This window comes from Lepidochelys olivacea (assembly GCF_965140295.1).
Source record: "Lepidochelys olivacea isolate rLepOli2 genome assembly, chromosome: 25".
In the NCBI taxonomy this organism is placed as follows: domain Eukaryota; kingdom Metazoa; phylum Chordata; order Testudines; family Cheloniidae; genus Lepidochelys; species Lepidochelys olivacea.
The window spans coordinates 10,914,550-10,937,656 of record NC_140435.1 but is presented as its reverse complement, the minus strand read 5'-3'; the positions used below and the strand labels follow the sequence as shown (position 1 = coordinate 10,937,656).

The following is a 23,107-nucleotide window of genomic DNA, read 5'->3' as shown; positions in this document are numbered from 1 at the left end:
CCCGGAGGGGGGGTGGGCGGGGCCAGGGGGCGCTCACCGTCCAGAGGGGGCGGGGCCGGGGGAGCCCCGCCTCCCGGGAATCCCGGCGTGGCTCCGAGCTGCAGCCCCGCCCCCGCCCCGGGCCAGGCTGATGCGCTGCCGGCTCGGCCAATGGCGCGCATGGGGCCGGGCTGGCTGCGGTGACGTAGGCGCCGCGGCTCAGCCAATGGTGGGCGCGGGGCGAGGGGAAGGAGCCGGGAGCGTCGGAATGCGGCGGCCGCGGGCCCAGGTGCGGGGTCCGGAGCGGGGCCGGGGCTCGGCCGGCTGCGGCCGCTGGGGGGTGGGGGCTCTGTGGGGTGCGGCGGGGTTCGGGGCGGCTCTGTGGGGACGGGGAGTGAGGCGGGGGGCTGTGTGGGGGCGGGCCGTAGGGAGTGGGGCTGTGTGGGGGCGGGCCATGGGGGGCAGTGTGTGAGTGGGGTAGGGGGATGTGTGGGGGTGGGCCATGTGGGGGCAGTGTGTGAGGGGGGCAGGGGGATGTGTGGGGGATAGGGGGCAGGGCAGGGGGCTGTGTGGGGGCGGGCCATGGGGGGCAGTGTGTGAGTGGGGCAGGGGGATGTGTGGGGGCGGGCCATGTGGGGGCAGTGTGTGAGGGGGGCAGGGGGATGTGTGGGGGATAGGGGGCAGGGGGCTGTGTGGGGGCGGGCCATGGGGGGCAGTGTGTGAGGGGGGCAGGGGGCTGTGTGGGGGCGGGCCATGTGGGGGCAGTGTGTGAGGGGGGCAGTGTGTGAGTGGGGCAGGGGGATGTGTGGGGGCGGGCCATGTGGGGGCAGTGTGTGAGGGGGGCAGGGGGATGTGTGGGGGATAGGGAGCAGGGCAGGGGGCTGTGTGGGGGCGGGCCATGGGGGGGCAGTGTGTGAGTGGGGCAGGGGGCTGTGTGGGGGCGGGCCATGTGGGGGCAGTGTGTGAGGGGGGCAGTGTGTGAGGGGGGCAGGGGGCTGTGTGGGGGCGGGCCATGTGGGGGCAGTGTGTGAGTGGGGCAGGGGGCTGTGTGGGGGCGGGCCATGTGGGGGCAGTGTGTGAGGGGGGCAGGGGGATGTGTGGGGGATAGGGGTCAGGGCAGGGGGCTGTGTGGGGGTGGGCCATGGGGGGCAGTGTGTGAGGGGGGCAGGGGGATGTGTGGGGGATAGGGGGCAGGGCAGGGGGCTGTGTGGGGGCGGCCCATGGGGGGGCTATTTGTGGGTTGGGAGTGGGGCAGGGGATTGTGGGGGGGATGGGGGCAAGGTGGAGGGCTGTGGGTGGGCTAGGAGGCTGTGTTGGGGTGGGCCATAGCGAGTGGGGCAGGGGGTTGTGTGGGGGTGGGCCATAGGGAGTGGGGGCTCTGTGTAGGTAGGGAGTGTGGCAGGGGGCTGTGTGGGAGTTAGGGGTCAAGGTAGGGGACTGTGTTGGGCCGAGGAGTAGAGCGGGGGTTAGGGGTGGAGGGTTGTGTGGCGCTCCAGGCAGATGTAACTTGGGGACATTCATAGGTGCTGGAATTAGGGCTACTGCCGCACCTCCTGGCCTGAAGTGGTTGCCATCACATATAGGGTTTACAGTTTGGTTCGATGGCTCTCATTACCCCCAGTATACACATTGTTCCTGCACCCATGGGGACAGTGATTCTTGTATTGTTCTTGGAGTGTGGTGAGAGGGTGAGGCTTGCTTGTGTGTGTGTGGGGGGGGATTAAAGAGAAGGCTGAAGTTCCTTTGTGTAGATCTCTCTCTCCTCCAGTGCACCCCAGTGGGCAGAGTGGAGACATCGTAACAAGCTTAGCTTTGCTTCCTCCTCTTTCAGATTTTATAAAATCAATGTGCTGATTGAGCCACTCGTGGCCTCCATCCAGGGCCAGGCGGCTTATTTGTGGGTCTTCCCCAGTGCTGTCATGGGGCTGAGTAGGGGAGGGTGATCCTTCCTCTCCCTTAGCAGAGGGTGTTGGGGAAGCTGAACTAAAATGTGGGAAGGAGGGTGGCTGAGGGACAAAGAATGATGGTTTCGGGGTCATAGCAATGGACTAGGACTCACGAGATGTGGGTTTAATTCCTGGCTGTGCCACAGACTCCCTCTGTGATTATGGGCCAGTCCTTGGGCAGGGACAGTCTCTTGCTATGTGTCTCTACAGCACCCAGCACCATGGGGTTCTGCTGGTAGCTTCTAGGGTCTACTTAATAATCTGCTAGACTGAAATATCTTCCCACGAGCTGTGTGGGGACACTAAATCATAACCCTGGAGAGCAGACTGCAGGGATCAGTCCTGCCTTGGCTGGGTGCGAATGAACGAGAAATAGACGCAACATAAGTGCGGGGCTCATTCATCTCTTGTATCCAGTTTAGAGCAGGTGCCGCTGTGTCATGCAGAGGTTCTGTTGCTCATTCCACAGCGCTGGGATGTCTTTGGCTGACTGGGGCATAACAATTCTCTCCCGTTTCCCTTGTCTCCTTCCAGAGTTGAAACGTGCTGTCTGCACGTGGAGCAGGGGAAACTTTGGCTCTCCGAAGTGTGGGCCGGGCTCCTTTTGGTCTGGCAGCCATGTCCACCTTCAGGCAGGAGAATGTGGAGGACCATTATGAGATGGGAGAAGAGCTGGGCAGGTGAGTGTGCTAACTAGGGGGCCTGCTCTGCTGTGGGTGGTGCCGTCTCCTAGCCATAAAGCCAAGAGCCTGACCATTTCTAGTCATTAAATAAACCCATAGCGTTTCTTTTGCTACCTTAGTCAAATTCCATTTCTGGTCACGACACCCTGTTTCCATGTTCCCGCTCTGTATGTTCAGTCAGGTGTGGGATTCTCTACGACTTGCTGTTTCAAAGTGTTGGGCAGTTCTGCTGTTCAGCTGCTGTGTCTTTCTCCAGAGCCAGCTCTAGTTCAGTGGTAGGTTAAGAAATCTGTTTATATCCCTTATCCACCTCCCGGCGTGGGTCGCATGAGGGTTAATGAATATTTAAAACTTGAGCTGGTTGGGGATTTGTTTTTACACCGCTTTTTTTTTTTTTTGGCTGGATAAAGTTCATTCATTGAAACAAACTTTTTATGGGAATGGGCCAGTTTCGATTCTGCTTCAGTTGGGGAAAGTTTCTCCCGTTCAGGGTGGAGTTTCAACAGAGCTCCAGCCAGCCCGATGGGGGTGGGAGTGGGGGGGAGGACTCAATCTCTCCTGCTGGAGTCGTTCCATTTGTGTAAATAATTAAATATTCATTAGGCCAATGAGAGAGACCATACGGTGACAGGCCCTCCTAGAAGGGCCAAGCATTTTTATTCACAATTCACTCCTTTTTTTAGTGGTGCTATGGCTCTTTTTTTCCCCTTAAGCTCACCTCATGTCCCTGTTTGGCTGGCTCTGCCCTGCCTCGAACAGATGACTGTGGGTTGCTTAGCATTCTCTGTTGGTGTCTCAGTCGCTCTGCATGTTTGGGGCACGTTTCTGGTATGAATCATCTTTGCCTTTCAGCAGAAGCTAGGCCGTCTTTAGAACACGGGAAGAGGAGGTTATTGTGTTGCGTACAAACTGGGCTTATTCATGCTGGATGCAAAACCTTTGTGGATCTTAGCTGGGTTCCATGCCTTAGCATAAAAATAAACTCTCCCCAAGCTTTTGGGGTTGATGATTGAGCTGCTGTTTGTTACAGCAGTGCCCAAAGCTCCCACTCGGTGTAGGCCTTTGCTCCAGGTGCTATATAAACCCATAGGAAGATGCGGCTCCTGTTCCAAAGGGCTTATGGCCTAGCACAGTGATATTCAGACAGACTCGTGAGCCGCCAGTGGCTCTTTAACATGTCTCCCGCGGCTCTTTGCAACACACGATATTAAAACACTGTGTGATTGAATTATTAACCAATCAGGGTGCCTTTACTATGTTATTAACCAGTTGTAGTTGGTAAGATGATAATACTTGGTCAGTCATTTTGCTGTGAGAATAATCTATACAAATAGGAAACGAAACAATGAATTCACCTGCCTGTGGCTCTTTTGGGTAACGCTGATGGCTAATTTGACTCCTGAACCACTGAAGTCTGAGTGCTGCTGGAGTTTGACTCTGTAGGGGAACGCTTGCTTGTAAACATGGAAAAATCCTTTGGTGGGAACATTTCTGATGATCTTAGGCTTTTTAGAAAACCTTTCCCCACCAAATTAATCTTCTGAATCAAACTGAAGTTGGTGGTGTCCCTTGAAGAAGTCTGCATTCCAAGTCTGAACTGTAGAAGCAGAGTTAAAGTGGTTCGGGTGTAGCAAGCCCAGAAAAATTCTGATCCATGTGTGTGTGTGAATGGCGTTTAAGTTTGGCATTAGACTTCGGCATCTAAACCTAGCTGGTGATTGCCATGGTGTCTCTGGTTTAAATAACGTGCAACGTTAGATGTTCTTCGGCATCCTCCGCTGCTAGCTAAGTGGTGTTGTGTATGGGAATATCACTCGGGAGTTCCTTAGGGACAGTGTTTTCCTTTTGAGGGCTGTAACCGCACAGGTGGCCCTGTTGGCGTTTAAATAAGAATGACGCTTGTTAGAACCCTGCACAGGCTCAAAACGTTTTCCAAGCAATCCTCCCTCCGCTCCTGGAAGGTGGACAGGCAGGGAGTGTTACCCGGGCAGGGGTATTGGCGTGGGGCTTTGTGGGTTTGGCCCATGCTGCAGTGCATAGGTACATCCTTCTGTTTACCTTGAGATGGTAATTGGTCTTCTCCATTGCCTGGCATAAGAGCTGGCAACTCTTCAGGTGAGCTCTTCGAGAGGCTTTTAAGGTTACATTCCTGGGCCTGTTGACCTTTAGTTGAATTCTCTTTTCAAGTCTGCTGGACCAGCCTGCTGGTGCTGTAGTTCTGCTTTCTTGAGCAGCAGACAAAGGTTTGTTTCATGGGTTCCTCTAATCTCTGGGCTCCCCAGCCCCTTGGGAAGGAGTTTTGTGTCACCAACCTGTCCAGCTGAGCAAGGAGCAGCATGAATTCCTCTTGTTCAGGCAGCTGGAAGGTTGACCACTGTGGCAGTGAAGAGAGATGGGTGCTGGGGGGGGACGGGACGGGGAACAAGATTTTTAAAGGAGGCAAGTGGTTCCCCCTTCCTCTGTGCTTTGGGTTTGACTAATGTGTTTATAAAGGGGTGAGCATCTTAAAAAGGGTGTGCCTCGTGCTCCCTGGAGAAGGAATCCAGGGAATCACTAGGTCTTTACTGTTCTGGCGGTCTCTCTCCTTTGGTGTGTGAATATTTCATCACTTCTCTGTCCCAACAGGGAGAGTTAAGGGCAAGGTGACCTCCTTATTTCTGCATTTCCTAGAAGACGTTGGTTTGTTAGACATTTCATGCTTCGTAACCCCGTTTCTTCCTCCCCTGCGCAGCACTCTCTCCTCCAGCCAGACTGCTGGATTTTGCTGGTGGGAGTCTGGGAAGCCTTTAGCATTTGATCAGCTCTGACTGTTTCCTGTCCGAGTGCAGCCTTTTATGGAAAGTTCAGGCCCAGCAGCTGCCAACCAATGAAGCGAGCCTTGATGTCACTGTTTAAAAATGTAAATAACCCCATTGGAGGCGGAAATGCTGGCAGTGTAATGAGGAGGACGACGATGCAGGGTAGGGTGACCAGATGTCCCTATTTTATCAGGACTGTCTCTCTTTTATAAGCGCCTATTACTCCCCACCGCCAGTCCCGATTTTTCACACTTGGTATCTGGTCACCCTAACGCAGGGGCAGTTAATTTTGATCCTCCCAGGAAGAAGAAGAAATGCACCTAAATCTGGGCATGTAACTTTCAGAGGTTTAGTGGGTAGATCAAGGGACTGGGTGGGGTCAGGATTCCCTGGGTTCTGTTTTTTGACTCTGTCGCTGACCCCCTGTGTGTCAGTAACATCCCCTCTGAGTCTCGCTTTTCCTGCTTGTAAAATGGGGGTGTCACTGATGTAGACCATGGCAGGGAGCATGTGTTATAAATTAGTATTCACAAAGCACTTGCAAATCTAAAGAGCGCTGTAAGCGCCGAGCGTTACAGCCTGGGTCAGTTGCACAGGAACCCTTCTCCCCAAATGCTCCTCACGATGAAATTGACATCTCGGGGTGCTCTGGAATGGTGGTTGGAACTCTTGAGCTGCCAGCTTCATAAATCTGAAGGCCGGAAGGGACCATTGTGATCATCAGAACACGGGAACTCTGCCTGATTCCAGCACTGAACCGCAAGTTACAGGGCTATGTTTCAGCAGGATATTGTACAAATGCCGAAGCAGCATAATCACATTGTTACCATGATACGCTTCCTGATACCTGGGTAGATTAATACGTTTCAAGGAAGGGCCAGAGATTTGTATGAATCAGAATAGCATCTGCAGTGACGTACTTAGGATAAAACCAGCATGGGCCATCAATCCTCACGCTCTAGGATGTTAACTGAATGCTAGCTGCAGCCAGGAGGGAAGTTAGTTCCTTCCTTCCTTCATCCTACCCAGCACAGCAGCACATAGTGGCGGTATCGGTTTATTCCAATCCTGCATCTGATGCATCACATATTGACAACCAGAGGGGATGAGCTGAGCTATTGATCTGTCCTGGCTTGGCAGCAATTCGGTCTGTTTGTACTCCACAGGCGGCTGAAGTGTGCTCTCCAAGAAAGGGGCTTTTATTCTGCCTTGGTGCTCAGCTTTGTCCATGATGCCACCATCCCTGAGCTGGCCAAGTGGTGCATGGAGAAGGCAGACGCTTAGACCTGGAGTCGAGTGGAAGGGCTTTACCTGCTGCCCATGGAAGCACTGTGGCCCCAGCGGGTTTGTCAGGAGTTGTACCCTTCTCAGTGAGGAAATGCACCAATGGGAGATCTCTTTAGAACATAGCAGACTGTAGCTGCCCCACTGCAGTCACCGATTCCTCCAGGCAGGTGCCAGTGAGGAGACGTCTTATTAACTGCTGCGTCCCCTCTCCCCATGCAGTGGCCAGTTCGCCATTGTGCGGAAGTGCCGGGAGAAGAAAAGCGGCCTGGAGTATGCAGCCAAGTTCATCAAGAAGCGGCGCCTGTCGTCCAGCCGGCGGGGCGTGAGCCGGGAGGAGATCGAGAGGGAGGTGGACATCCTGCGGGAGATCCAGCACCCCAACATCATCACGCTCCACGACATCTTCGAGAACAAGACGGACGTGGTGCTGATCCTGGAGCTGGTCTCGGGGGGCGAGCTCTTTGACTTCCTGGCTGAGAAGGAGTCTCTGACGGAGGAAGAGGCCACCCAGTTCCTCAAACAGATCCTGGATGGGGTCCACTACTTGCATTCCAAGCGCATAGCGCACTTCGACCTGAAGGTAAGTTTCGGCCTATGAAGCCCAGGGCCCTTGCCTGCTAGATGCAGAGGAGTCAGTGTGGACGGACTTGTTGGCTGTGAGGCCGGCTCCATCTTGTGCGTTGATATCATTAGATTTTTTTTCCTCAGCTAAATGAGAACAAAGCCGGTCGGCTCCAAGGGCTGCTGCGGGAAATCGTTCATGGTCCAGTAGTTGGCGCTCTTTTTTTCTTGGGTGTGGTGTGGTGCCGCGGGGGATGGGAAATGAGGTGTGCTTTTTGAGGTGAGGCATAGACCAAGCAATCAGGACTTGCTTTTGTCTACACTTCCCAAGCCCTCTGAACCCAAACACATGGGCTGAAGTCTGCTCTCGTTTGCACTGGTGCCAAATCGTTTACTCTGGTGGAGTACTCTGGGTGTTTGCTGGCATGTCCGTGATCAGACTCTGGCCTGTTGCTTTGGAGTCAAACCGAAGCGTGTAAGCACAGATGCAAAACACTGAATCCAGATCGGATACCCTGTGCTTCACCTGGGCAGGTGAAGCTGGGACAGGCAGTGAAGGGCTCTTGAGAGACAGTAAACAAACCACAGTAGCAAAATGCACGCAGTGCTTGTGTAAAGTCACTGAGCGTTGAGTCCAGGGTCTCAGCTGCAGCTGAGGCTTATCTGTGGCATTCTGAGTGGAGGTTTGAAATAACCATGTAGAACTGGTTCCACACCAGCCACACTTGCTTCGTGTGCTGCTTAGTCTCTACTTCCTGCTGCGTGCATTTTTAACTCCCCTCGGCAGCTGCGGGAGAGCAAGCTGCCTTTCAGATCCCAGGCAGAGTCTGCTGGGCTGGCAACTTGGAAAGCCGTATTCTGAGCAGAGACGGCTGAAGCCTGACCTATGATAAAAAATTAATTTGACCTAAGCTAGGTTGGTGGTTCGTGTCCATGCAATGCCCCCTCTGTTGGCTGTCGCACCCTCTCCAGGAGCACTTTCACTGATTTAACTGGGTAGGGGGAACTGACAGCTGGGGCCCCCAGCCCTGGCACCACCATAAGCTGCCTTACGTTGACCTAACTCTGTAGTATAGAGCTAGACCAAGCCTGAGGGGGGGAAAGGGGGTTAGGGAATCACAGGATGTCTCTTTCCAGTATAGAGTTGCGCTCAAAGGTATGGGGATCTTAGTGAGCGTTGCTGGAAGCCAATATGAAAAAGCCCTGCTACTTTTGCTTCTCTCCAGCCTGAGAACATCATGCTGCTGGACAAGAACGTGCCAAACCCCCGCATCAAACTCATCGACTTCGGCATTGCTCACAAAATCGAAGCAGGGAACGAGTTCAAAAACATCTTTGGGACCCCGGAGTTCGTAGGTAGGAGGGGAAGTGGGACAGTGGCGGCTCGTGGGGTTCCGGAGGCTTGTTTGAATCTGGGAAAGATGCCCTGTGACTTCGCAGTGAAGGAGAGCCAGGGTGGCTGGTTGGGAGTTGTATTCCTGCATGCTGCCCCTGTGTATCAGAGCCCACAACGGCCTCCCTTCGCTCTATCAGCTGTGTAGCCAGGACCGCCCTGAGTCTGAGGAAGCTGCCAGTGCAGCCCTGGACTGGGTGAGATTTGGGTACCCTTACTACAGCTCTTTTTGCCTGGGTATGTCAAAGTATCACCAAAGCTCTGGCTACGTACAGTTGGGTGAGGGTTTGAGTCGTTGCACGAGATGGCTGAAGCTGCTTGCAATGGATTTTCCCTGCAGCATAACTTTGTCTGTCTCTCTCCTTCTAAAGCCCCTGAAATCGTGAACTACGAGCCCTTGGGGCTGGAGGCTGACATGTGGTGAGTATGCCATGATGCTCCATCATAACCACAGGCCCGTTGTAGAACATCTGATGTGGGTGGCTTCGGCCCAGTTCTTAGTGAGCAGGTGTTTGTACCCTCTCTGTGGTGGACACCAGCTGGCAGCTTCCTTACAGAGGCCAAGAATTAAATGCACCTGGAGACTGAACCGTCGTCTTGTTGCTGGAGGGGAGTCCCTCTAAGCCGTGCTTGAGGGGTGCTCAATGTGGGCAATGTGAGGGAAGCGGCTCATACCAGCTGATATGTTAGCTAGCAGGCCATGTGCTGTCTTGGCCCATAGACTAGCTTGTAGTGCTAATATGTATGTGGCACATTCTTGTAGGTAAATGGGTTGCTTCAGTCTGTGGGGCTGTCAGCCTGGCACTGGCAATCAGTCTGGGAGGAGGGGATTCTGCATTTGTGGGGCTTGTTTCTGTCCCTTGGTTGTCTTGCGTATCCAGGCAGTGTTCTGGCTGGGGTCTGCTGACCCCGTTGCTGTCTGCTCAGTGTCCCCATCTAATTCCCTGCTTTTATATATTTTTGTCCCTCACTCCTGTTCCTGTGCTTCATCTATTGTCCCAGGTCGATACCTGGTTCTGTGGTACCTCTCTCTCTGAAGAGGACAGTCCCTTAATTCCTGGTGGGCCCCACCAATCCGTCTTTCAGACAGACTAGTCTCTTTGAATGCTGCTAAATCTAGCTCTGGGGTGGGGGTGGGTGGATGTTGGGCTTGTGGGCCAGGGCTCGGGATAGGCCTGTAATCACTGGAGGCTGAGTGGGATTTGGGTGGCTTGCGCATCCTGGATGTTTCTAATGAAGTAACCCAACCTCGGATTCCCTGACCTGAGCTTTGATCTTTAACTTGGGACGCTAACAGGGAACCTTGTCCTAGACCTAGAAAACGTCTGTGCTAAGGGAAAGGTGAAATCTTGGGGAAAGCTGACTGCAGGATGGACCGATCTGTCACTAACCTGTGCCCTCTGTTGGAAAACCTAAGACTTGAGGCTGGAGTGAGGAAAGACCTGACTAAAAACTGATCTACAATGCAGTGATCTTATATCCTCTCTCTCTCCCCCCTAGGAGCATCGGGGTCATCACATACATTCTGTGAGTATAAAGACAATTCTTCTCTCTGGGTAAGAATATGCTCTTCTGTGCCTGAGGAGACTGTGTTGTCAAGGGCTGGGATTCAGGACTCCTGGGTCCTACACCCAGCTCTGCCACTGAGTCATTGCCTGACCTGGGGTGAGTCCATCAGTGTGTCCCTCCCCCCACCCCCCAAATGTAACCAAGGTCAGAGGAACCAAAGTAATGTTAGTTCCTCCTGGGGGCTGCATGAGTCCTGCAGAGCTGGAGTTTGGGAGCGAGCGGCAGGGCTTGGTGCTTTTGGCACAGAGCAGGGTCTGATCTCTCCCTGCAGTCTAAGTGGCGCCTCTCCGTTCCTGGGCGAAACGAAGCAGGAGACCCTGACGAACATCTCCGCCGTGAACTATGACTTCGACGAGGAGTATTTCAGCAACACCAGCGAGCTGGCCAAGGACTTCATCCGGCGCCTGCTTGTCAAGGATCCCAAGTACGAGACCAGTCGGTTGAAACGAACTGTGGGGAGCGAGCGTGGGGATGGTCTGCTGTGTGCCCAGTACTGCCCCCTGCCAGCAGCCTCTAAAAGCCCCAGCCTCCCTCTTGCTGCCATTGTGCAGTGGATGAGCTTGGCTAACCTGTTGCTTGTTGTCACCCCAGAGCACACTCCGTGTAAGCGGAATGGCAGGCGACTGCCCCTGTCTTAGGCCATAAATCAGCTAGAAGTGCTGTTTTCTCACGTCCATAGCCTCCGACAGCTGCTTATTATCTGCCATCAACAGGTCCAGGTTTGCACAATATCCTCAAAGCCAAAATACCTGCTGCTCCAGGTGTGCAGGTTTAATGGGAGCTGTTGGACTGGCTCTCGTCTCTCCAGGACGATAGTCTGTTACCAGACTGCTGTTGCAGCACCTCTGACAGCCAGCTCCCCTCTAAAAGGGATCCCTCACTTAGCAGAGAAGCTAGTTCGCCTTGGGCAGCGGTTGGGTCCACAGGGCAGGAAGGCAAATAATTACAGTACAGCCTGTGTTTGGGAAGCTGCTGCTGATTTGACAGCTGGCACTTGGTGGGATTAAAGCAGAGACTGAGAATAACTGGCCCAGCTCTCTCTGCATGTGGGTTTCATCTGAAAACTAGTGACCCGAGCGGGCCAAAAGCTCGGTCCAGCTGCTGTAGCCTCGAACAACCAGACCTAATGTCATTGCAGGAAGCGGATGACAATTGCCCAGAGCTTGGAGCATCCCTGGATTAAGGTAAAAATCCATAAATTCTTGTGGCCTGGCTCCGTTTGCCAAAGGTACCGAACAGCTCAACTCCTATGGATGGGAACGGCGCGCACTCAGCCTCCTCTGGAGAATCCGGCCATTCATCGTGTTGTCTTTAAATTACACTTGGCATCACCCTTTAAGCAAGAGGCTTTTGCTTCTCATTTGCTCCACCAGCCTGGAGAGATCTAGCAGCTGTGCTGACTTGGTCTAGAGGGAGCTGATTCCTGGCCAACCTTGAAGCAGGGGTGGGGGCAAAACAATGTGGAATTCTCTACAGGCAGGGAAGTGGGGGACCGGAGGCCATGTCTCCATCAATATTGGCTTGCACCATGGAGGTAGGGGAACGGCACTGTGTGTGGGCTGGCTGTGAACCATGCTGTGAAGGATATGGTGTGAATGCAACTGCAGGGCTTGCTGTTAGGCTGTTTAAATGCACAGCCTGGAGGTGGAAGGGGAGAGTCATTGATGCTGGATGGTACCCGAGAGCTGAGTTTTCCCTTCTCCTTGCAGGTGATCAAGAGGAGGAACGTCCGCAACGAAGACAACGGCAAGAAGCCGGAGAGGCGGCGTCTCAAGACCACTCGGCTCAAGGAGTACACCATCAAATCCCACTCCAGCATGCCCCCCAACAACACCTACATCAACTTTGAGCGCTTCTCCAAGGTCCTGGAGGAGGTGGCTGCGGCTGAGGAGAGCCTCCGGGAGATGGAGAGGAACAAGAAGTCCTTCCGGGAGGACATCGAAGCCTTGCGCTCCATCTACGAGGAGAAGGAGTCCTGGTACAAGGAGGAGAATGAGAGCATCAGCCAGGACCTGCGCCAGATCCGGCAGGAGCTGCAGAAGACAGAGGCCCTGAAAAAGCAGACCCAGGAGGAGACCAAGAGCACCCTCCTGGTGGCCAATGGGCTTAAACGGCGCTACCGGAAGCTGGAGAACCGCTATGAAGCTCTGGCCAAGCAGGTGGCCTCAGAGATGAAGTTTGTGCAGGAGCTGGTGTGGTCAATGGAGCAGGAGAAGCTGCAGGTTGGAGAGGGGGACTGCAGCATCCGCTAGCCTTCATCCTCTGAGCTTGTGGGGCTGGGGAGGAGGACACGGTGGTGGGGAGAATACCTTTGCCACGGCCTGTATAGGGGAGACACCCAATCTGTGCCCACTTGAGCTTCATCTATTCACCAGGAGCCCGAGAGACTCTACCTTAATGGCATAAAACCAGAGTAGATTGCTGCAGCGTGTAGTATCTAAGTATGACAGCCTAGAAACTACAACTCCCATCATGCAATGCTTTTGATCCAAACTGTAGTCTGCTGAGCCCACTGCATGCTGGGATCTGTAGCCTTCCCCTAATTGCCCCACTATATTGAAGTAGAAGGCTGCACTATTTATGGGCTGGTCTCTGGCCAGCCCCCTGTTTTGAGGGTATATTGGCAATGGCAGCTCTTAATCACTTGCGAGTGGGTCCAGTCCTTGTCCAAGGACTTGGGCTGTTTCTTACTCTGAAATTAACGAAATCCCTTGCTGAGCTTTCTTAATGTTCCATCTCTCTTCCCCCCTCGTACTCTGACCACCAGCAGTGAAGCTGTGACTTGTCTTCTAACTCCCTGCAGCCATGGCTGTGATGATCCTGACCTGGGTACTGCAGTTGCTTGGACTTCTAGAGCATCCCGACAGCGGGAGCTGCTCTTGCAAGTTCATAAGACTCTTGCCTTTCTGGGGAGAGAGATCAGCAAGTGTTCCCAGATAAACTAGTTCCGTGGGGCACAGCTGAATGGCTCAGGGAGGGGCCTCTGATCTGTGCATTGTACAGACTCTTGATAGCTCCTGACGCGTTTGGAGAGGGAAGAGCCAAACCCTTTGGAAAAAGGGGCTTCTAACTGGCCAGTCCATAACCCGGCTGTCGAGTTCTCCTGACCTGAGCAACTCACCTTAGCCGACCTCCTCAGCCGGCTTGCACAGTGGCGGCCTGTCGGTACTCTTGCCAGTAGAATCTCTCTCACTGATTTGCAGTCTCCTCAAGAGCTGTTGTTTCAGCAGCGTGACCTTCTTTCCTTCTCGGGAACTGCCTTTGTCCCTCAGTGACCCAAGTTGGGGGAGGGCTTTAATTTCTTTTTAAACTCTCCAAGCCACTTTGCTGTTGGAAATACATTTTCTTACCATTCTGGGCGGAGAACTGATCACCCTGCGATAATCCTAACCATTGAGACTAGAGCTGCCTCCCATCCAGCAGTTACTAGTTATCTGTTGGCCTGTGGGGCTTGGGCTTGCTTTAGGGCTTCTGGGCACCATTCCCAGCTGCACAGGATGCTCTGGAAGGTCTCTGTAATGCTAGGGCCTCCTCTCAATGATCCTTGCCCTTTCCCAGGGTTTAATTTGCACCTCCCTCAATCTTGGCTGCGGAAGAGACCGGCTGAGCTCTCCTGAGCCAGTGCTGGGTTGGAGAATTGAGTCCTTTTGTCCTAATGAGGGCAGGGTTTGGTCTTCTCCTGCCATGCTTCTTCCCTGCTGGCCTGCATATCAAAGACCCAGCTTTATCCAAGGCAGGAGAGCACCGGGAGTCTAGGATCCCGAACCCAGGCAGGCGTCTTCCCAAGATACACTGGGGATGCTGTGGCTCTGATGGCAGCAGGGGCTGCCATGAACATACCTGCCCATGTCAACTCCCCGTGCCTGGTGCCTGCATCTCCTTTTCTGCACCTCCTGGCCTGGATGTTTCTCTGGAGCCCTCTTGGCTGGGGCTGTTCCTGCTGCTTCTCGGAGCCTTTTTCATCTGTGAATTGCTCGTCGTCTCCCACTCCCAAAGCAGCTGGATACCTCCCAGCTTCAGTCTCTGCCTGTCACGTGGCTTCTGTTTTCCCTCCCCTTGGACCTTGGTGCTGCTCGGCCCTGAGACCTTGTAGGGGTTTGTGCAGCCTTTTTCTATCAACCTCTTTCTTTGTACAGTAGGAATACCAGCATCGTGGAAGCTAGAGATGGGAAAGATCAACTAGCAGGCACATGGAGTTGGCTAACGCAATGCAGGTCCTTCCTTGCTGTTCCCTTTGCTGTCTCTTCTGCCTCTTCCATGATTCTCTTCCAGGCTGCCTGGCATTGTGCCCAGTACTCCAGACCGGATTTGCTGGCCACAGCAGGGTCATAAGGGTTTCTCCTGACTCCTGCTCCTTGTTCTGCATGTTCCTAACCGCTATTTGTCACTGGCCAGATCTTCAGTTTCTCTCCTGCCCTAGTGGCCTGATTCAGTGTTTGGCCCTCTAGGGCCTAATTCCCTTGGACTTTTCTCCCCAGTCCTCTCCTTATGTTAGTCACATGCAGAAGCCACTTCTCAATGCTTGTCCCTCTTCTCCCCTGCCCCGCCTTTGGGCGTTGACTGGCCTCTGTGCACTTCCCATTTCCCTGCATGTTGCCAGCATGTGCCAGATCAGAGCCCACCGTCTGTGGTACTTGATTTGTCACTTCCGTGTAGTTATTCCCCTACTGCCTTCCACCCAGGGACCTCGGAGTGCTTTGCAGACACCACCTGAACCTCCATTGACTCTGTGGTCAGAATCCGCCTACGTTTTTAGAGGTGAACTGAATTGCACGGTCCAGTCATTGACCCGTGGGAACAGAACCCAGGAGTCCTGCCTTCCATCCCCACCTCGACCCACTAGCCAATCCTCTTGCCTGCGAGCTAAACCACATTTCTACCTCCACCACCCATATCCATTTACGGCTGCTCTATGGCCTGTTACCCAGTCAACTTTTGTATTTCGTCGTCGGTAAAACATTCACTGCCTTGATGCTGCCCCCTTGCTACATTGTACTGACAGCTGCTTTGATAGTTCAAGGCAACTGTTTGAGTCTGTAGTGTACCTTGAATTTCAGTTTCCCTAACTTTGACCCTTATAGCCACATGCTGTCTTCAACCCCAGGTCCAATCAGTTTCCTTTCTTGGCTTCCCTCCCATCTGCCCTAGCCTGGAATTTGCTCTATACAACCATCCAGTGCAAGAAAGAGTCTGCATACAGATCGGCAGTGGTGGGGGAAGAAACAGTCTCTCAAGCTGGAAAACAATAATCAGGATGCAAACGTGGCATGTGCGGCTCGTTTGGCCTCTTCTGGTCTGTGGACTCTAATGTCAGGAGTGGAAGAATGCGAAGAATGCCCTGGATTTTCCTGGCTTTTGTGCTAACTCTTCCTCATTGATCCCTCCAGGGAGGTAGCAGCAAGGAATTTGTTGCTTTACAGTTCAATGCTTCCACATTGAAAAGCCAAGCTGGCTAGTGACTGTGTGGCTTGAGAATCCCTTTTCAGCTGGTCTCTCTCAACCCCTTCTTTCTTCCGTGTGTCTCTGCTTAACGGAGGAGACAATCTGTGACCAAAGACTTTGAATCTCACAGGGGCCCAATCCTTGCAGTTGCCAGATACACTCCAGTCCTGTGGATTTCACTAGGAATAAAGGATTGCTTGTCACTTCCCAGGATCGGGCCCCATGTCTGCAGGGAGTGTAACTGCTACTCTGCGCTCATGTCACTTGTTGCCAGGCTACGTAACCAGAGAGGGAGTAGGACCCCGGCAGTCGGGGTTCAAGGATGTATCCTGGGTGTGGTCGGATAGGACAGCAGCTACGCCTAGAAATCTCTCCAACGTTCTCTTTACCCAGCTAATGGATTTGGGCTCCATACTGTAAACTGAAAGAACAAGGAAATGCCTAGCGGAGAATATTGCTATGGTCTCTTCCTGTGCAAGAGGCGATGTTTGCCCTTCTCCCGTTCCGACTGTATTACCCTTTTCTCCTGTGCCATAGCTCCAAAGGTCATGGATTCGAAAGGCAGCCCCATGCCTGCGTAAGCTGCAGCATTGAGGGCTGTCATGTACCTCTTGAACTCTGAGCTGTCGGGCCCCCGGGGCCACTCGGAGATTAAACAGACCCGTGCGTTTGTGCCAATCCCAGTCGAAAGCACCAGTGCACATGCCGTAACCCAGCACCTAACTTCCGTAATGAAGTGGATGCCGTCCAGAGGGTGCTTTCAAGCGAACTTGTTCTAGGAGCATGGAAATGTCTGTGTAAAATGAGGGAGGGACCGGTACTGGGACCTGGACAGGTTGATCTCTAGGCTTGGTTGGATACACAGCGGATCAGAGAAACGAGATGCTCAACAAAGAGATGTTGGTTGCCAAGCTGGTACCAGATCTGCAGAAAACATGTGTTTTCCTGGCTTCTTCCTTGGCTGTGATGTGTGATCTCCAAGTGTCCTTTCCGTACCAATCTGCTGGGCGTTCCAAGGGGCTGTAGGAGGGAACCTCGCAGCCACTCCTGTATGTTCCTGGTTTTTGAATACCTTTACCCCCAGGTGCCGGTGCGGGATTAAATAGATGAGGGGAGGCAGGTGTGAACTACCAGGTGAGATGTGAGGTTTGTCCACGGTCTGGTCTCGAGCTGCTTGGATTAGTTGGGAGCCTTCTGGTGTGCTCGAGTGTGTTGCACTTTGGCAATCCTTTGCTGTCCTTGAGCAAGGATCAGCTTCACTTCCCATCCAGGGAAAGTCCTTAGCCAGTCCCCGAAGCTGTAAGCAGATGTCAACACAACACAGGGCCTTGAGGAGGGAGACAAGCATGGGCTGGATCTTGGGGAATCCCGCCGCTTGTCATGAACATGGCAGTGGGGGTGGATAGAAACTCCTTCTGTGTGAGAGCCGCTAGCCCCTGGCCCACTCCCAGAGCAAGTCTCCACTTGACGTAGGGTCCCCAACGGAAAGGCTAAGAGAGGTCTCTGGGGACCAGCGGCTCTGCCGTTGCTCGGGGCCTGGGGTTGGTTGGTTTGTATCGGAGCCTAGGGTTGAAAGGCAGATGGTGCCTCTAGCTCCTTGCCTGAAGCATGTGTTGGAAGGCGGGCTGTAGTACAGCTCCGCAGCAACAACCAGCAGCCAGTCAGTGTTCAGCTTTGCCTGAAAGGAGTCGGGGTTGGCCAATCACTGACTCTCATTGTTATGAATGTAGACAGGGTCTGAGCCCTCTTTCGTGGTTCGCCCACCTGGCTGTCTGGGCTCATGGGTGGCGTGTTCTGTGCCATGTCCTAGTGCCGGTGTGGCAGGGAGATGAATTAACCTTGGTGTAGGTCCGTTTTTATTAGGAACGAGTGAACCCATGCACTCCTCTGCTCTGTGACACGCACAGGCCAGTACCGATAGGTTATACGAGCCTGTCTTTATTTGAAAGGAATAAAGATTTCTGTAGCAACGGGCTGCGGCATTGGCTTTTGTTCTGACGTGGGTGGGAGGGGACAAGGTAGCCTCAGCAGGGTGAGCTTATATTGGTAAACTCGCTATGTGCCTCTCGCCTCCAAGGCGCTGGTTCGAATCCAGCCAGAGGAGAGGGTTAGCGAAGCTGCTTAACGGTAGATCACCATGAGGGTGCCCTGCATAGAGTCCACGTCGTCATGTCCATGTGATTGCAAACCCTACCCTGCTTCCCCCTCGCCATGCCCCACAGGGGCCGGGCACTGTCCTGTGGCTAAACACTGGCCTTTCTTCTCCAGGGCTAGGAGGCCAGCTATCTTTTCCGTGCGCTAAATTCATACCACTTGAAATGCCTCATCTGGATTCCCTGTGGCAGGAGCTCTCTGCCCTTCAATGCAATTCCCTGGGCAGGCTCTGTACTTTGCCGGTTGAGTTAAAGGCGTCGGTGTCCTCCTCCCTGCCCCTGATCTAACAGGAAAACAAACTTACCCCAGCTAGGCCAGTGTAATGCCCTAAGCACGTGTGCCCCTGTGCCTGCAGGGGCTGCCCATGTAGGATGGCGACCAACTCATGCCCATGCAGCTTCAGGGGCAGAAAACTCTGCCCTTGGTGCTGAAGCTCCTGATCTCTCCCCCTGTGCAGCAGCTTCTGCAGCCATTGCTTTTGGCAGCCCCGAAGCAGGGAGCGGGCAGCCTGCAGGACCCCCAGCAGCGGAAAACTTTCCTCTGCCGCATGAGCGATGCTCAGGTGGGAGTGCTAAGAGGGGAAACACCCCTTCATACCTACCTGTGCCTGGGATCGATTTCTCTTCTTCCCCCCCCTCCCCCCCACCATGCTGCCCCTAGATCGTCACCATTTATACCCAGGGCCTGTATTAACCTGCTCTGCCTTTGCTTCCTCTGTTGCAAGGAGGCAGCCGGGGTGCTGCCAAAGCCCCACCTCCCAGAGCCGTTTGAAAAAGGGGGTGGGGGAGTTGCTTACTCCACACTCCTCTACCCTGGGCCTGCGGGTGGGTCCTGAGAGCAGCGGGGCCTGTCGAGGTGTTAGATGAGTATGAGATGGGGGCCGGGCCCTAGGCCAGGGGACAGTTTGATGAGGCTGTTACCAAGCAGCTCTGAGGTCTGTCTTGTGACGAGCTGCTTAAATCCCCTAAGAGCTGGCCGTGGAGCAAGCTGGGGGCGTGCAGTGTGTAACAGAGGCCAGCTGCCACTAGAGGGCACTGGTCTCCCTTTCTTAAAGACAAGGCCCCAGGCTTTGCCTCCAGGCTGCTGCCCTGGTTTTCGGTCTTACCCTGGTACCTGCCTGCCCTGGTGCTGGGGTGAGGCCTGTGGCTGCGTGGCTTGGCCTCACCTCCTGCAAGTGGGGAGGGCTGCGTCCTGGGCCCCTTCCCTAAGGGCTGCAGTAGCATAGGCCAGAGCGGGGGTGGGGGACGAGGAGGGTAATATCCTGCCTTGAAGTACATGGGAGGCAAGCGTGACTCATTCCAGTTGTCTCCTGCCCAGGGATGGAAAAACCTCTATCTTCCCTATCACAGCACCTCTTCCTGCTTCCCCTCGCTAACTGGCCAGGCCCCCCCCAGCTGAGTAACCCCGGTTGGGCGTCTGAATCTGACCAGTGTGTTCCCTCCCTGGTTGGGATGTGCAGATGGGCTGTTGCTGGTGCCCAGTGCCCCAGACTTAAACAAGCCACTCCTTTTGTTTGCCCCCTGCCGGGGTGTGGGTTGCAGGGGCTGATTTGCATTGCCTGTGCCTGAAGAATTTGGCCCCAGATCCGCAAAGGAGTTTGGTTTCGGGGACCTTGTTCGATCCAATTTTGGTAGAGATGGGCCTGATTCTGCTGTCTCGGACAGTGGTGTCAATCAGGAGTAACTCCATGGAAGGGACACATGTTGCAAACCAGCATAAGCAGCTGGGGAATCGGGTTGGGTGAGTCTAATCCCAAATTAATCTGTGACTGTTCGAATTTTCTAGCTGGATGTTCTAACTTGATGCTTCATTCCGCAGGCCCCCATGCTGTTCAGTGGGGCCAAGATTTAGCTCATCACGAGGCTCAAAGGCTGTTTTATTCAGGGCTGAGTTTTCATTCTCCATATCTTCCCTTTCCTCCTGCAGGCCAGCAGCTCGCTCTGGGCTGGAATCTAATAGCAGGTGTTTTGTTGCTACGGGGCAGCCTCGGCAAGGGTCCTTTTGGCATAAGGCAGCTGAGAGGTTCAGCAAGTTCCAGTCTCTTGCCACTTTCCGAACTACCTGCCGGCCTGCCAGGTGCTGCCCTTTGGAAATAGCCAGAGAAAGATCAGCTGACAGACTTTTGACTTTGGCCCTTTCAGAATTCAGCCACTAGGTAGCAGCGGAGAAATCGGCAAGGATTGCAGCATTTCCCATAATTATCCACTGCAATTTTCCTTGTGTTATGATATTTATTAATTTTTTTTGACTGGGAGATGCAATGCCCAGACCGGCTAGAACTAAACTGGTTGGAGGTACTTATAACTACCAAGGCATCTGCACCAACACCCTGATCTATCTATGATCCTTACACAGCCCTGCTACCCTATTATCTGTATTTATCCCCATCTCCCTGCTGTGGGGTAGGGCTGTGCCCCAGTTTCCCTCTCTACAGAGACACTAAGACTTTGTTGTGAAGCCCAAGACTATAACAGGGTTCAAAATGAACTAGATACGTTCATGGAGGATAGGTCCATCAATGGCTATTAGCTAGGATGGGCAGGGATGGTGGCCCTAGCCTTTGTTTCCAGGAATTGGGAATGGGCAACAGGAAATGGATCACTTGATGATTCCCTGTTCTGTTCATTCCCTCTGGGGTACCTGGCATTGAAATGTTTGCCCTTTGATGGATGCTAGTTTCATCTCTCCAGAGTTTAAAAGAAAACACAAAGCCCTGGTTCCATGGAGAAGGAAAACACAGAAACTTCCCTATTAGTTCTTGGTTTTAAAACCACAGGGCGGGATTTGCTCTCAGAGCCACAGGGTTCAAGTCCCTCGGGGTGCTGCACTGCTGCTGGGCTCTGCCCTGGTAGGTCCAAGTGCCTGAACGGGAACTTATTTTTCTTTTACAAAACCTAAATTTGGGATTTAAATGGGACCCAACCACTTAATTCTAATGACTCCCCCAATTAAAGCATTTGTGAAGATTGCAGAAGTTTGCAGCTGCCCCTCCAAAATGATTAGTTACATCGCAGTAGCACTGGGAGGGCCTAGCTGAGATTGGCGCTGTATAGACCCCCTCCCCCCCCAAATGAGATTCCAATCGAAATACCCACAGGGTGGGAGTGGAAACAGGAACAGCGGGGGCAAGTGACCGGCCTATGGTCACAGACCAGCTTGGTGGCAGAGCCAGGAAGAGAATCCAGGGATGCTAATTCTTGGTACAGTGCCTGGTACACTACTAGGCCACGCTGCCTAAAGATTTCAGGAGTGACATCTGCTGCACGTGCAAGGAGCTGTCCCATGCCAGCTCTGTTGTGGGATCCCGAGGCAGCTGGGTCAAGAGGGCTGAGTCATTCTGGCCCACGGTGGGTTGGGGAAGGTGCAATGTCTCCCAGGTCCTGACAATCCTAGCTGGGGAAGCTGTCCCTTCTTCAGGAGGAAGGAGCATCTGACTCCTCTCCTCTCCATCTGCATAAATCAGCTCTTTGGCCAGGCTGGGCAGACTGAGCCATTCCCTGTCTTTGCCTTGCCTGGAAATCTCATGGGACGTTGCCCTTTCCTCAAGTCACGCCCAACGCATGCCACAAACCCACTCCCACACCAGCTGAACAAATCAAATGGCTGCCTTGTCTGCCTGCACCCCCTGACTGCCCCTGGAGCCTGCCTTCACTTTCTAGCCACACGCTGCTCTGCACTATAGCTGGGGTAGGGGTCAAAGGCTCAACCCGAACATCAGCCAGCAGGCAGTGAGTACCTGGCTTTGATCTCCCCCTGGAGAGAGGGCAGGGCTGTGTCTACACGTAGCCTGGCAGAGCGGCACTACCCACACCGACGGGAGGGGTTCTCCCATCACTGGAGTTAATCCACCTCCTCAGGCTGTGGTAGCGAGCTGGCTGGGAGAATTCTTCCAGTCACCTAGCACTGTCTACACCAGGTCAGCTTAACTATGCCACTCAGGGGTATGGAGCTCGGTTGACTATGCTCTTTGGTGTAGACTCAGCCTAGGACCAGGGCTGGTCTGGAGGGACAACTCTGGGGGCTCCTGCCGGGTAGGCAGAGAGGAGCCAGCAGTCCCCAGGCGTTCGCTAGAGAGCTGAGTTGCAGCCATTTTCTGTGCCTCTCCCATTCTCTCCTGGCACTCTTGGGCTCAGGAATAAGAGGTGGGGAAAGACTTTTCAAACTGGCCCGGGTGGCCCATTGCGCCAGTGTTCGTGGCCCCTGCAGCAAGAGGTAAGAGAGAGAGGCAGGGCACTGGTGCAAAGTAAGCAGATGGTTAGTTCCTCCATCCTGCGGTCACCAGTCCCCCTCGGCCTGTCTTCTGTGGCAGATCCAGATGGGTGACGTGGGTGCACCCCAGGCTGGGCCAAAGGCGCGGCCTCCATTGGTATCGCCCAGCCGCAAGCTCTCCAGCAGGCCGAGGCTGGTTTGCCTCCGTTTCCTTCTTCCTCTCTGCAAATCCAACTGATCTCCAGGAGGTCGCATAGACCAGCCATCTGTCCCACTGGGCATTTCCTGCCCTCGCGGGGGCAAATGCCTCTAGGCTGTGTCGCTGCCGAGGTAGGGCTGGATTTGCAGAGCGCGCTGTGCTGGCCTCGCGGGGCATAAACGAGAAAACTCCCCCCGATTACACCGGTGGAGTGTTTGGACGTCCTGCCCTCTTCTTCGTGCCAAAGCCCCCTGGTGTCCTCCAGACGCGCCCTGGAGCCTGCCGGAGCTGGCTTCCGCCGTTGCTAATTGCCAGCGGTTCAGGCGCCGGACGCTCTGCAGGGGCTTTCAGAGACTTCCTCCACAAAGGGTCAAACTGCCATTGACCTGCCTGGGAGCCGGAGCCGGCCTTTTACTTCCGCTCCGTAAAATCCGAGGTGTGCGTGTGTGTCCCCACCCTGCTGGCCCCGGACCCCATCCCATAAACGGTACTCGCCCCATCCTCCGCCGCGTTTCCTTGGAGATGCCCATGAAACGAGGGATGTACTCTTCCCTGGTGGCTTTGGAATGGGGCTGGACCAGTGGCATAGGGTCTTCCACAGGTTCCATCGGGCAGCTGCTCGGTACCCGCTGCTGCTCTGTCCCTCCTGTTAGGGGATGGAGGGGGCAGGCAACTGCGTGGCCATTGGTAAAAAGGCTAGTGTCTGAAAGGGATTTAAATGAGTGTGTGAGAGACAGACAGTGGAGGAGGTAACTAGTGGGAAAGGAGAACCTCTGGACTATTTATTACTAGACTCTTGCTGACTGGGCTTTCAGGATTGGGTGTCAGGACTCCTGGGCCCATTTCCACTCTGCCACAGGTGCATGAGCCAAAGCCCACTAAAGTCT

The 23,107-nt window shown here is 54.1% G+C and overlaps 1 protein-coding gene across 2 annotated transcripts; it reads left to right on the top strand.

The window, feature by feature from the left end:
- The first annotated feature begins 181 nt into the window (after nucleotides 1-181).
- DAPK3 (death associated protein kinase 3) lies at nucleotides 182-17,628 on the top strand. 2 transcript variants are annotated; one of them, XM_084614869.1, is made up of 9 exons: nucleotides 182-268; nucleotides 2,460-2,605; nucleotides 6,913-7,273; nucleotides 8,481-8,610; nucleotides 9,019-9,067; nucleotides 10,148-10,174; nucleotides 10,488-10,640; nucleotides 11,355-11,400; nucleotides 11,926-17,628. In XM_084614869.1, the coding sequence occupies exons 2-9, from the start codon at nucleotides 2,544-2,546 to the stop codon at nucleotides 12,466-12,468; spliced, it is 1,371 nt and encodes a 456-aa protein (XP_084470995.1). In that variant the 5' UTR covers nucleotides 182-268; nucleotides 2,460-2,543; the 3' UTR covers nucleotides 12,469-17,628. The 2 variants fall into 2 exon arrangements, with proteins under 2 accessions (XP_084470995.1, XP_084470996.1); XM_084614870.1 differs by lacking the exon at nucleotides 182-268 and adding an exon at nucleotides 1,476-1,667.
- The last annotated feature ends 5,479 nt before the right edge of the window (nucleotides 17,629-23,107 follow it).

Coding starts and splice junctions, on each gene's coding strand:
- DAPK3 (XM_084614869.1), top strand. CDS start 2,544: ATGTCCACCTTCAGGCAGGAGAATGTGGAGGACCATTATGAGATGGGA. Junction 8,611..9,018: donor TGGGACCCCGGAGTTCGTAG/GTAGGAGGGGAA, acceptor CTCCTTCTAAAG/CCCCTGAAATCGTGAACTAC. Junction 10,641..11,354: donor CTGCTTGTCAAGGATCCCAA/GTACGAGACCAG, acceptor ATGTCATTGCAG/GAAGCGGATGACAATTGCCC.